General features: G+C 35.9%; 1 protein-coding gene across 3 annotated transcripts in view; it reads left to right on the forward strand.

Annotated features, from left to right (window-relative positions):
• Positions 1-12,680, forward strand: part of PDE3A (phosphodiesterase 3A) — a 311,127-nt gene that overhangs the window by 233,297 nt on the left and 65,150 nt on the right. For all 3 annotated transcript variants that reach the window (XM_030321890.1, XM_030321891.1, XM_030321894.1), the window contains 2 exons: positions 9,641-9,898; positions 11,355-11,509. In XM_030321890.1, the coding sequence (XP_030177750.1) occupies positions 9,641-9,898; positions 11,355-11,509 (413 nt within the window). The remainder of the gene's footprint in view (positions 1-9,640; positions 9,899-11,354; positions 11,510-12,680) is intronic.

Consider the following 12,680-nt stretch of genomic DNA (forward strand, 5'->3'; position numbering starts at 1 on the left):
TGTGAAAAAAGAAACTGAACTATGCTGGTTACTGAGGGAGCAGCTCTCATTCAAAAAAGATCTTCAATTAGAGTTCTTTAAAAAGGCAGAATACTGCCATCTGTTGTTCACTGAAATTGTTTCTAGGCTAAGCAAACAGAAACCTCAAGAGTTCAAGTTTAATAGCAGTTCTTAAAATTTAACAAATAAAAGACCATCAAAATTCATCAGCTTTTATGAGTTCATACTTGAGAGAGTCTTAAATTTTCTATATTTATAAACTCATGCGCAATCAGAAAACCCAGTTTCTTTCACCAACAAAAATAATAATGCTTTTTATTTATATAACAGTTGGCACTTTACAGGGTACTTACCCACCTTCATTTGTGGGAGCAGTCACATGACTGGTTCTGTACCTGAGTTCCTCATAGAGCCACCAGCCGCCTCATCTTTTCTAATTAGAAGAAACTGAGAGAAGCAGCCCGATATGGGTGCTTAATAAATATGGTTTATTTCCTAAATGATTAAAACAGTGTTCTGTGTTAATTGTTGTTTTTGAGGCTGTTTAGTGACTTTGCTAGTTTCTGGAAGACAGAAAACAGGGACCGCATGAACAACTTTCGGCTTATCTGCAGATAGATTATAGGGAGGTATGTAAGGACACAAGATGGTGTACTACATCCCATTTGGGGGCACGGAATCTTCCTTGTACATCTAAAGAGAAGGAAGTTAAGAACTCTGACAATTGCTGCATTTTGCTGCATCTCACCTCTCACATGCGGCCGGCCCACAGAGATGTTGGAACACAGTTTGATAAAGGGCCCTATATGTTTTCCTCCTACTGTACATACATATTATCTTAAGGAGAAAATCCAAATGTAAACTTCTAGTCCCTGCCAGAAATTAAAATAAGCAACATCTGCTTCCTTAGGATGGCATGTAGCCAAAGTTCAGCCTACAATGAGTTACTGCAAAATTTTCACATGATTTCATTTTTAAAAAATTTCCCAACCAACTTCAAGTCTAAAATTATAAATGGGTCCTATGAAAGTATAAACACATATGCAATTTTACTGGCTTTGAGGTCAGAACCAGTAATACACCAAAGACCATTTATCAATCCAGCTCACCTTCTAAGTGAATTTAGGGCCTTAAAGACCAAGATACTACTCCCTGGTACCACAGACAGCCTTCCAGAGAACGATTTGGAGGGTTGGGGGTGGCAAACTGTGCTTTAAAGATGCAGGGGACTGCTCCCAAAACCCATCAGGCATCTTTTCCCAGCATTGAGGACCAAAGTTGGGTAAGAAAAGTCCCAGTGACTCTTTCCTTTTATGTGTCATCTCTTACACTGTTTATTCCTCTCTTATCCCAGCTTGCTCTTCACCCTGAGAATGTTCTTCCCATGCTATGTTTGCCTCCCAGGGTGCCTCCCAGGATGACTAAATAGAAAGGAAGAAAAAAAAAAAACTTTCCAACAATGGAGCTAAGAGGCCTGCTCTTAGAATTCCTTTCACATACTGTGTTATAAATTATACCAGTGCAATCAGCCATATTAACTGAAACCAGGACTTTTGTACAATTACTTTCTGAGAGCCTAAAATCTCAGAACGATTTTCAGTATATAGGAATAGGGAATACGATCTTTAGATTTACCTAGAATAAGAAGTGAAAGTATTCAGGTTTTCATTTTTGTTATTTTGTTTTTGTTGATAAAGAAATATCTCTATGCTGCCTTCATTTATGAAGAAACTGCTGTCCCAGTATATGTTGAAGACAAACATACATGCAGTACTTTACCACAATGTTTTAGTGCAATAATAATGGTGGGGATATATAATATTTATCAAACATGTACAGTGGGCCAAGCAACTCTGCTGAGGTCTTTATGAGCATGATTTCATTTAATCATCAACAATATTATATAGTATCATATAATATATTATTATATCCCCTGTTTTGGATACAGGCAGTCTAGCTGTAGATCCTCTGTACCAATTCATAAAGGCCCATGTACCAATTCATAAAATAAAAATTTGGGGCACCTGGGTGCCTCAGTCAGTTAAGTGACCAACTTTGGCTCAGGACATGATCTCGCAGTCCGTGAGTTCGGGCCCTGTGTCAGGCTCTGTGCTGACAGCTCGGAGCCTGGAGCCTGCTTCTGTTTCTGTGTCTCCCTCTCTCTCTGCCCCTCCCCCATTCGCACTCTGTCTCTCTCTGCCTTTCAAAAAATGAATAAATGTTAATTTTTTTTTAATTTGACATAGATGAATGAGTAAAACTTCCTCTTTTATCTCAGTACTTTATCATTTTGCTTTCCAACTTCTCACGTATGCAAACTTCCAAATCACATACATGATGAAAATAGGCACCTGTTCCTTTTTGCCACCCCCATGTGCTAATTCATAAACCAAACTTTACTTTCTACCCCTTGTTTCAGGAGTGGTAATGAACTAGCTATGACATAACTGTTAATAATAGTTCCTTTCACTGGAAGGCTTTCAAGTGAAAGGTGTATTTAAAATGTGGGACTCTTAACAGATACAATCAGGATCGTAGTTGGTCTGTTCATTTTAAAAACTTTAAAGCAGAGAATTATAAACATTTGACCTACATTTTCGATACCTCTAGTGATATATTTTAACTTAATACATCTAAATATGCAGGCTTTTACGCATCTTTTGATGAAGAGCCAAGACTATTTGCTGTAAGCATGTGTCCACTGTATCGATTAGAGTTGCAAGTTGTCTTTCTTACATGTACCACACCTGTACCTCGTTGTATACACTGCCAGTTTCTGTTTATTTCACAGTGGAAATGACTTAGGCACTTATAAAAGCATTCTGAGTTCAAAATCTTCCAGGTATGTTGTCACTTTCTTTTTGAACCCTTACAGTTGTACCTCCCCTGCTTAATTTAACAGAAATCAATATTAGGGCCTCACTTTTATGAAATGTATTTATGAAGTCTTTAAAGTTGTTCAACTTAGTTTTCAAAGGAACTCTTCCAGTTTTGACTCATGTATCACTGGTTTATGGATATTTTATTAGCATAGGTAATTTACAGTGACCGAATACAACTGGCCTCAACAGATGTGGGACTAAAGGAAACCGACATTTGGCAAATGTACAACTCCATTCTTGGGAGAAGCATGTGGAAATTCCAGAGAATAGCCTATTTGCTTGTGAGCACTCAGTGGACACTGGGCATTTTAACACAGAAAGGAAACAGCACCAGTAACTCAATAATAAGTTATAAGGTAGAGCTTAGGTAAGTTTAGCAATCAGTGCAACAAAGAATTTTCTGTCTGCGTAATATCTTTTAAATTGTTTTAAAATTTTTTAAAATGCTTACCGATGCCAAGAAATAAGTTTTAAAATAATTTCCTTCTTTCTTCTTTGATGTATGTTTATGTGTATATGTGAATCTTTAGATATAGAATTGGAAGGGACCTTGGGAAAATCCAACCCAGTTCTCTGATTTCACAAGGGGGGAGGCTGTCTGGCCCCCAATGGATACAGTATTGCCCAGAGACAGCCTGTGTGGTTGGTTTGGGAAACCATCATAAATTAAACTATTAAACAAAAAAGAGGATCTAATTTGAGGCATATAGCATCTCAACTAGGTTACTTAGATAACTGTCTTCAATTCTGGTTCTTTAGCATATGTACCTGTCTTTGAGTTTCATGTAGAGTTATGAAGAGAGGCATTTATGCTGCTCCTAATTCTGTTTTTTTTTTCCAGTTAGAATAAATTAATCTCCAAAGCAAATGACTCATCAGATGATTCATTAATTCACTGAGTCAGAAGACTTGAGAGTTATTACATCTTCCACCTTGAAGTAGGGATGTGTGCAACCTATTTGATTAAATTATCAGTTTAATGTTTGCTTCAAAATGTGTAGGAAGAAAAGCTATAACTTAGCTATATTGGTGCTGCCTCCAAAAGAATTCATCAAGTATTAGATGAGTTACCGTCACCCGACTTTTGAAACCAGATAACCTCCCTGATTATTTTGAACAAGTAGTTTGCTGTTGACCTGAAGTTTCCCAGTCCTTTTCTGATTTTTATCTTGGGCATCTTCTCATTCCTTAAGTGAAATAGTGTTTGTTGGCTTTTTTTTTTATTTACCTTGTTCCTGTAGCTATTTTCTAAAACTTCTTAGCAATTATTTCTTTTAGGAATTCCCCATTTCTAAATAATATGTTGACAGAACCCCAAACACAGTGCCACAGTAAATAATCTGACATGTTACTTAAAGATATATAATTTTATTTTACATGCTATTAGTAATTTGGTCACGTGGATTTATCTAGAATTTTTAAAAAATTGCAACTTAGGATAATTTAGAAACTTGAGTGCCCTTCCTAAAGTGCTCGTTTTTTTTTTTTCTGATCCCTACACATATTGAAAGCTTTCCCTTTTCTTGTACTAATAGTGTAATTTCAAAGTTTTAACACAGCAATAGTAAAAGTGAAACAAATTTCCTATAATTGAATTGATTGATACCTGCTTAGTCTAGGAGTTATGTTTAATGGTGTTTATAAGTATATTTGTTATTGTTTCTTTAACTTCTTATCTATAACTCCAGATTTTCCCCTGCCTTTGGTGTTCAATAAGTAAAGTAACTTGGAAGCAACTAGATCATATTGTATAGCAAGACCATTTGTATATTCACAGCCTGGAGATGGTGAGATAGACTGGATGGAGATAAGGAGGGAAAGGATGATATTTTAAAAACTGGACACTTTGAATCAGCTATTTTTGCTTTAACATATAAATATATATATTTAACATATATATTTGTTATATGTTAACATTTTATTTTAACATATAAATATATATATATATTTAAAATATATAAAACCACACTTTACTGTTTATCAGACTTAAATTCCCTAGTTTCTATTTAAAGGTAACAATCCGGGGCGCCTGGGTGGCGTAGTCGGTTAAGCGTCCGACTTCAGCCAGGTCACGATCTCGCGGTCCGTGAGTTCGAGCCCCGCGTCAGGCTCTGGGCTGATGGCTCGGAGCCTGGAGCCTATTTCCGATTCTGTGTCTCCCTCTCTCTCTGCCCCTCCCCCGTTCATGCTCTGTCTCTCTCTGTCCCAAAAATAAATAAAAAAAAAACGTTGGGAAAAAAAAAATTTAAAAAAAAAATAAAGGTAACAATCCAAATTTGGTTGTCATTTAAACGGTGTGTAGGGAATTGTACTTGCATTTTCTTAAATGTTAAGTGTAAATATTTCTGTTATAAGGAGAGCTTGCTAAGTAGAATGTTTTATATTGTTTGATCCTGTTTTTTTTAAAGGAAAAGATTTGTTTGATTATCTCCACCATAAAACAACTCAACCGTGGTTTTATGCTCTAGTATATATAGTTCATTACTGCACTGAAAGATGATTCATGCTGTTAGCTTAAGACTTTCCTTTAAAGTAGCTTTTATATAAACTTAACCTTTAGTATTTATTATCACTAAGGTTTCACCAGTGAAATGGAATATTTCTGAGTATGCCTAGAAATTTAGTTATGTTATTTTTAAAGTTGGATAGGGTATGGCAGTATCCTCTTTGTGACTCACTCTTGTTTCATATTTTGTATCTTCCAATGAAAAAACTCTACCATTGACCAAAGCTTCTCTCTCCTAAAATTCTTTGTTACTTACTCCTTGGACTTGCCTGTGTCTTTATAATTTGCCTGCTGCTTATTGAAATAGTGATCTGTCTGCCTTTCAGTGAGTCACGTGTGGTAGCCTTGGAGATTTTGTGGCAAACAAATCTGATTGTTGGTTTTAGATTTTATGCCTCATTGAAGCCTTTAGTTATTTGAGCCAAAAAGTGGTGATAACGTCTGTGTGTGATGCAACTTTTGACTTTTATACAATTCTATTCTTGAATCAGAAAACCAGTAGATCAAAGACCTGGTTTCATTCCAGTATTAAGTATATTTCATTAAATTATACTTTTTTCCATAGTAAAAATGTTCACTTTGCTTTCATGGCTAATTCCAATATGGATAATTTACTACTTACTGGCATGAATATTGCTTTGTTTTTACTTGAAGACCTTTGCTTTTACAAAAGCTATGGCATAAATAGCATTGAAATACATATTGTGCTTATTTTCTAAATTCTTACGTAACACTAACAATGACAGGAGAATGAGTTTTCAGTACTGTTTCTATTTTAAAATTACTTTAAAAATGTTTAAGATTTGTTTTTTTTCTGGGGCGCCTGGGTGGCGCAGTCGGTTAAGCGTCCGACTTCAGCCAGGTCACGATCTCGCGGTCCGTGAGTTCGAGCCCCGCGTCAGGCTCTGGGCTGATGGCTCAGAGCCTGGAGACTGTTTCCGATTCTGTGTCTCCCTCTCTCTCTGCCCCTCCCCCGTTCATGCTCTGCCTCTCTCTGTCCCAAAATAAATAAACGTTGAAAAAAAAAAATTAAAAAAAAAAAAAAGATTTGTTTTTTTCTGAGTACATAAATGCATTAAAAAGAAAATATGTTATAATCATAAAATTAGAGAATTATAAAAAAAAGACTTGTTCTCTCACCAATAATTCATTAAAAATTATAGTTCTAATTATCAATGAACATGCTCTACTTTTTCTTCAGGTTTGTAAATTTTGTATGGTGAGAGCATTTTGAGAAACCTCTTTAATTATTAATTATTAGCACATAAACAGTTAATTTCATTGTCAGAAAGTCTGAAAATTTTATGTCCTAAAACAATTTGACTTAAATTTTCACTTTTTAAGGGGAACAATACAGTGACTTGTTATTTTAAGTTCATTAGAGAAACATGGATAGGAATAAATATTAGTTTTTTCAGAAGGTCACACTGAGTGAGTTTTTTAGAAGCATCATAATTAGAGATGCACTTGGAAAAAATGTGTTTCCAAAGGAAAATGTTAACTTAGTTCAGTGGCATTTCTTATGAACAGTTTTGAAGTTGGCAATGTAGGTACATATGTGAAGTATGCATAATTATGTATCCTAAAGATATTAACATTACACTTAATTTGTGCATTGGTTCATAACAGATATTTAGTCTTCCAATAGAGAAAAGCTTGACACAGTGATTAAATAAAGCATTAGATAATTACAGATATATTTAGGAACATAAGGTAAAAAAAATCAACATGTATTCTGGTGTACTGGGTTAGCACTTAAGCTGTAGAATCAGAGTACCTTTATTTGCAGCCTGTTGTTTCCATGTTTCAGCTATCTGACTATGATTTTGGCAAGTTATCTTAATAAAATGGAGTTAATAAATGAAGTAACTACTTTGTAGACTTGTGCTGAATAAGTATCAGCTGCCACTATGATCATTATGGTACTATTATTCCAAGGTAAAAGACATAACTATTCTATACTGTATCTTTACAGAAAAATTTAGCCTTTACTTACAGTTGTTACAAGGCTACATGTCTTCCTGTATGATGGGTGTTTTCATCATTTTATATTTTTCTGATCATAAAAAATAATGCATATTCACTTTTTGAGAACCTACCTTTCTCCACCAGTGAACAATATGAGTGTTTTTTCAAGTAATCATTTATAGATCTACCCAAATCTTAAAAAAAAAAAAAAAAAACTATATACCAGTGTATAATATAGTCAGAATACAACTTTGTATCATTTTCCCTGTAGATACCCATTTATGACTGCATTCTCTGGTTGTTATAAGAGTACTATTGTACTTTTGTGTCTTTGTCCTCATGTTTTTACGTATTTGCAGTTTTTCTTTAGATGTCTGTCAACATTGTTTTACTGGATCATAGGATATATGCACTTAAATGACACATTGATAGACTCAGCAAAATGCCCTTCCACAAATACTGGGTTATTTTGACTCACTGCTTATTTCCCCAAACTATACTAATATTTGGTGCTATCAATCCTTTATTATTTTGCCACGTTGATGAGTAAAGTTTTCATTACATTAATTTGCATTTTAAATATGAGGGAGACAAGGAGCTTTTTATGTATTTGATTGTTTACATTTTGTTTGAATTGTCTATTCAGTCCCTTTATCCAAATTTGTCTTTTATTGATTTTTTTAGAAGCTCTTCATTTGGATATGTTTCTTCTTCTCTGTGGGGCAAATATTTTCTCAGTCTTCTTTACCTTTGCTTATGGTGTATTTTCTTACATAGAAGCTTATGTCTTTATTCCTACCTGTCATATATTTCATTGACAGGTTATGAAGTTATATAATTTTTCTAACAATCCAAGATTATAACTTACTCCCCAGTATTTGCTTTTAATAAATTGCTTGTAATTTTATATGCTTAAATTTTTCATCTCTCTGGAGTTTATTTTTGAGTCTGTTGTAGATGATTAAACTTTTCTTCCAAATATATAACCAAACTTGTAACATCCTCTTATTGAAAAACTCTAGAATTATCATTATTATTTTTACCATTATCCGTATTGAGCACTTAGAATTGCCAGCACAATATTGAGTGCTTTACATGTATTGCCCCATTTAATTCTTACAATTACCTTCTGAAGTTGGTGCTATTACTGTATCCACTTATGGATGTAGAAATCACAGGATGGAATCTTAGTGACTTGACAGAGATCATGCATCTAGATAGTGGTAAGGTTATGAGTCACGATTGGATGTACGTAGCCTAGTTCCAGAATCTGTTATGCAGTTATGTGGGTTTCCTGTGCCTCATATTGTGGCACTATTCCAATATTAACGGTCTTTGATGCGCTGTCTTTAAGCTTCACCTGCTCCCTTGGCCTTGACTTTGCCCATCCTCTCCTTTGCTCTCATGCCTTCCTGCCTGCATTTGGGCCTGGCCAGCAGGTCCGGGATCATTCCTGTCCTCCATTTTTTGTGCTCTTCCTTTCTTCAGCAAATACAGAGTAATGACTCTCAGTGTTAGAGGCACTTTGCAAAATATGACAGATGTGCCGCAGAATACCAGAACTAAAATGACTATTCTTACCAACCACAAGAAGAGGGACAATGTGTGAGTTTGATCACAAATGGAGTTGCTTTTTGTGCTTGTCTTTAACATTTAATTAAATAACTACCACATACCAGGCTAAACTATCACATTAAAATATTACTGAATTAAAAGTACAGTACATTGGGGAACCTGGGTGGCTCAGTTGATTAAGCGTCGGAGTCTTGATCTCAGCTCAGGTCTTGATCTTGGATTATGAAGTCAAGCCTTGTGTTGGGCTCTGCGCTGGCATGAACCTACTTTAAAAAAAGGAGGAAGAGAAAAAGTTTACAGTATATTAATGTTACTTTCAGAATGAAATTTCTAAATAAAGTGCAGTTAAATGTTGAGGTCTTCATAAGGAGTGGCTGATAGGAAGTTTTTGTTTGTTTGTTTGTTTGTTTGTTTGTTTGTTTTTCCCCCAGTTCTCTGAAACTTCTTGCCTTTGAAAAACTAGTTATCTTTTGGATTTCTTCAAATATGTCTCACCCCTCCCCAAGTTCTAACATTAAAAACATGCATGAACACAAAAATGGCAAAAGACATGACACATTTGGGTAAATTTGACACAGAAATGTGACTTGAATGTATTTTACTGCAACCTGAAAGAGTCAATCAGCTCATTTCTGAGAAAAAAGCCCAATTTTGTCTGTGCCTTCAGCCTCAGCTCTTCTCTCACTTGACTGTTCTTTTGGTGTCTCAGTCTTCAGGAACCAGTATTACTGTGGATATTGCCGTGATGGGTGAAGCTCATGGTCTCATTACCGACCTCCTGGCAGACCCTTCTCTGCCCCCCAATGTGTGCACATCCTTGAGGGCCGTGAGCAACCTGCTCAGCACCCAGCTCACCTTCCAGGCTATTCACAAGCCCCGCGTGAATCCTGTTATTTCCTTCAGTGAAAACTACACCTGTTCTGATTCTGAAGAAAGCTCTGAAAAAGACAAGCTGGCTATTCCCAAGGTAAGTATTAAGGACACGTTCCTGGAAAGGTTAAATTTGTTTTGTTTTGTTTTCTGGGTCTGTTTGTTGTCACCCCACACCCATATGGAAGATTTATGTCAGTGACTCAGTGAAGACGTGTTGATCATGGTGATTAAAGTTAATAAAAATTTAAACATAAAGACTTGTGTCCTTAAACCTAATAGCTTTCTACAAGTGAAAGCTTTACCTTGTTATGTTACCTTTTTTTTTATTATTATTATTATTTTGACTTTGAAGAAGATTTTACTCCTCTATGCCAGGCTCTGTTCTGTGGGCTAAAGATGTAGCAGTGAGGGGTGGGGGCAGGAAAAAGTCCCTGCTCCTAGTGTTTAAAATCCAGTGTCTTCTGAAACCCAAGGATGCTCTGCACATGATTTCTTTGTGTGATACCCTTCAGAGTACGCTCCTGGTTTTCCCAATCCCAAGAAGTTTTGAACTCAGAACAGTTTTGATTGATTCTGGATTATTTAAGGTAAAAGATGGCCTTAGTTATTTGTAGAATTCTTTCTTTTTACATGTAAGATCGGAGTTTTACAAACATAAGCTGTAGGAAATCGGATCCTACAGCCAGTTTAGACCTTGCATGAGAATGGGTCATATTAAAGACTAAAACAAACAAACAAAAAAAGTTTTAAGTCATCTCTGGCACATCCTGCAGTTGTCTGTTTGGTAAACAGGCGTCTGTCCTCTTTAGCTAGTGGTCAGTCAGTAACGCCCTTGCTTTAGCTATTCTGAGTCTCTTGACTCAGGAATGTGTTTTTCACACAGCTTTCTCAATTAGGTATTTACATAATTTTTTGAACATCTGCTTCTCTGCAAAAAGTATGGCTAAGCATGATAAGACAGTAAAGGAATGAAGAGAGATTAACTGATTCCTTTCAGTCTCAAAAGAGACATGAAGTTAGGCATCAATCCTGATATGTAAAATGCTTGACCTCTTCTCTTACTATTGAATTACATTCTAAGATGAATATTCAGACCTTTAGGAAATATAGGAAGCTAGTATCAGAGTCATTCTTTTTTTTAATGTTTATTTTGAGAGAGGGACAGTGCAAGTGGGGGAGAGGCAGAGAGACAGGGGGAGAACACAGCATCTGAGGGAGGCTCCAGGCTCTGAGCTGTCAGCACAGAGCCCGATGCGAGGCTTGAACTCACAAACTGCAAGATCATGACCTGAGCCGAAGTTGGATGCTCACCTTGACTGAGCCACCCAGGAGCCCCTGTCATCGTTTAGATGAAGACCCCAAAATGTTAATTTTGTAATATTCATTCCTTTATTGAATTCCTGACCACCTAGATCCAGATAGGTAATATTCAGCCAATAGATTTTAATAAATTTGCTTCCAATTTAAAACCCATTTCCTCCCATTATATTACATAGAAGTCAGTGATCAAAAATATGCTTGATAATAAAATCAACACTCCTTCTTCCTAGCGTCTGAGAAGGAGTTTGCCTCCTGGTTTGTTGAGACGTGTTTCATCAACTTGGACAACCACCACCTCAGCCACAGGCCTACCCACTTTGGAGCCTGCCCCAGTCCGGAGGGACCGTAGTGCCAGCATCAAACTGCATGAAGCATCTTCATCAAGGTTAGGCAATGCTCCTGTTGGTTTCATGTCTCTAGAGAAGTTATTTGCCAAAAGGAATGATAAATTGCAGAGGAAAGGTGGCCCAACTAATTACAGTTGCCTGGAGGCCAGTGTCAAAAATGAAGATGGTATATGGTTTAAATGCAGAGCAGTACTATAGGAATTAATATTAGATAGTTAGGCTTAAGTTGTGTTGTGTGACCTTACATGTAAATGGGAACAGGGAGTTGAGTTAATGCCCGCCAGTATGACAGGATGGGAAGAGTTGAGCCCAGAGCAAAGGTAGGCTAGATTTTACAGAGACTGAGATTCATATTGAGATTCTTAAATCAAAGGTATACAACCTGTTATTTGCAAATTGTTGTTAGATTTCCCCCAGCCCACCAGACCGATTATCCTAGTATGATATGAAAGGCAAAAGATCAGATCAAAAAGTAGATCGTCATCCTGAAGGTATCTGGATATGTTCAAACATTTGGTGATTAAAGTTTATTTAGACAAAGGACAAATTGGTGGCTAGCAGAGACAGGACATGGGGGGTGATGTGGGCTAAATAGGGAAAGGGGGTCAAAAGGTACAAACTTTGAGTTTTAAATAATTGTGATAGGGATATAATATACAGCATGGTGACTATAGTTAGTAATACCATATCACACATTTGAAAGTAGCTAAAAGAGTAAATCTTAAAAATCCTCCTCTCAAGAAAAAAATTTTTTTTACTGTGTGGTGATGGATGCTAACAAGACTTATTATGGTGATTATTTCACAATATATACAATATCAAATCATTATACACCTGAAACTAATATGTTGACAATATCTCATTTGAGAAACAGAATAGACTTTATGTAGTATGTTAATTAAAATTTTACAAAGTGATTTAAAAGCCAGAATTACCAAAGCTAAAGAAAGATAGTGTTAAGATCTAGAAAGAATTTTGAAGAAACTTCGTGAAAGAGGTGCTTTTAGAGGGAGCTATTGTGTTTGTCCTTTTCTAGTTAGAATAAAAATAGCATACTTTGTATGAATTCAGTAATTTTGAGAACATTTCCCATACGATTTCAGGTTTTCAAAACATTTGCATCAGTTTTATTAATGATGAAATGACTAAAAAATAACCACATCTTTGTTGAACTCCATGAAGGTAATATTAGAAGTAATTTTCTCCTGA

This window comes from Lynx canadensis, chromosome B4, assembly GCF_007474595.2.
Source record: "Lynx canadensis isolate LIC74 chromosome B4, mLynCan4.pri.v2, whole genome shotgun sequence".
Lineage (NCBI taxonomy): Eukaryota > Metazoa > Chordata > Mammalia > Carnivora > Felidae > Lynx > Lynx canadensis.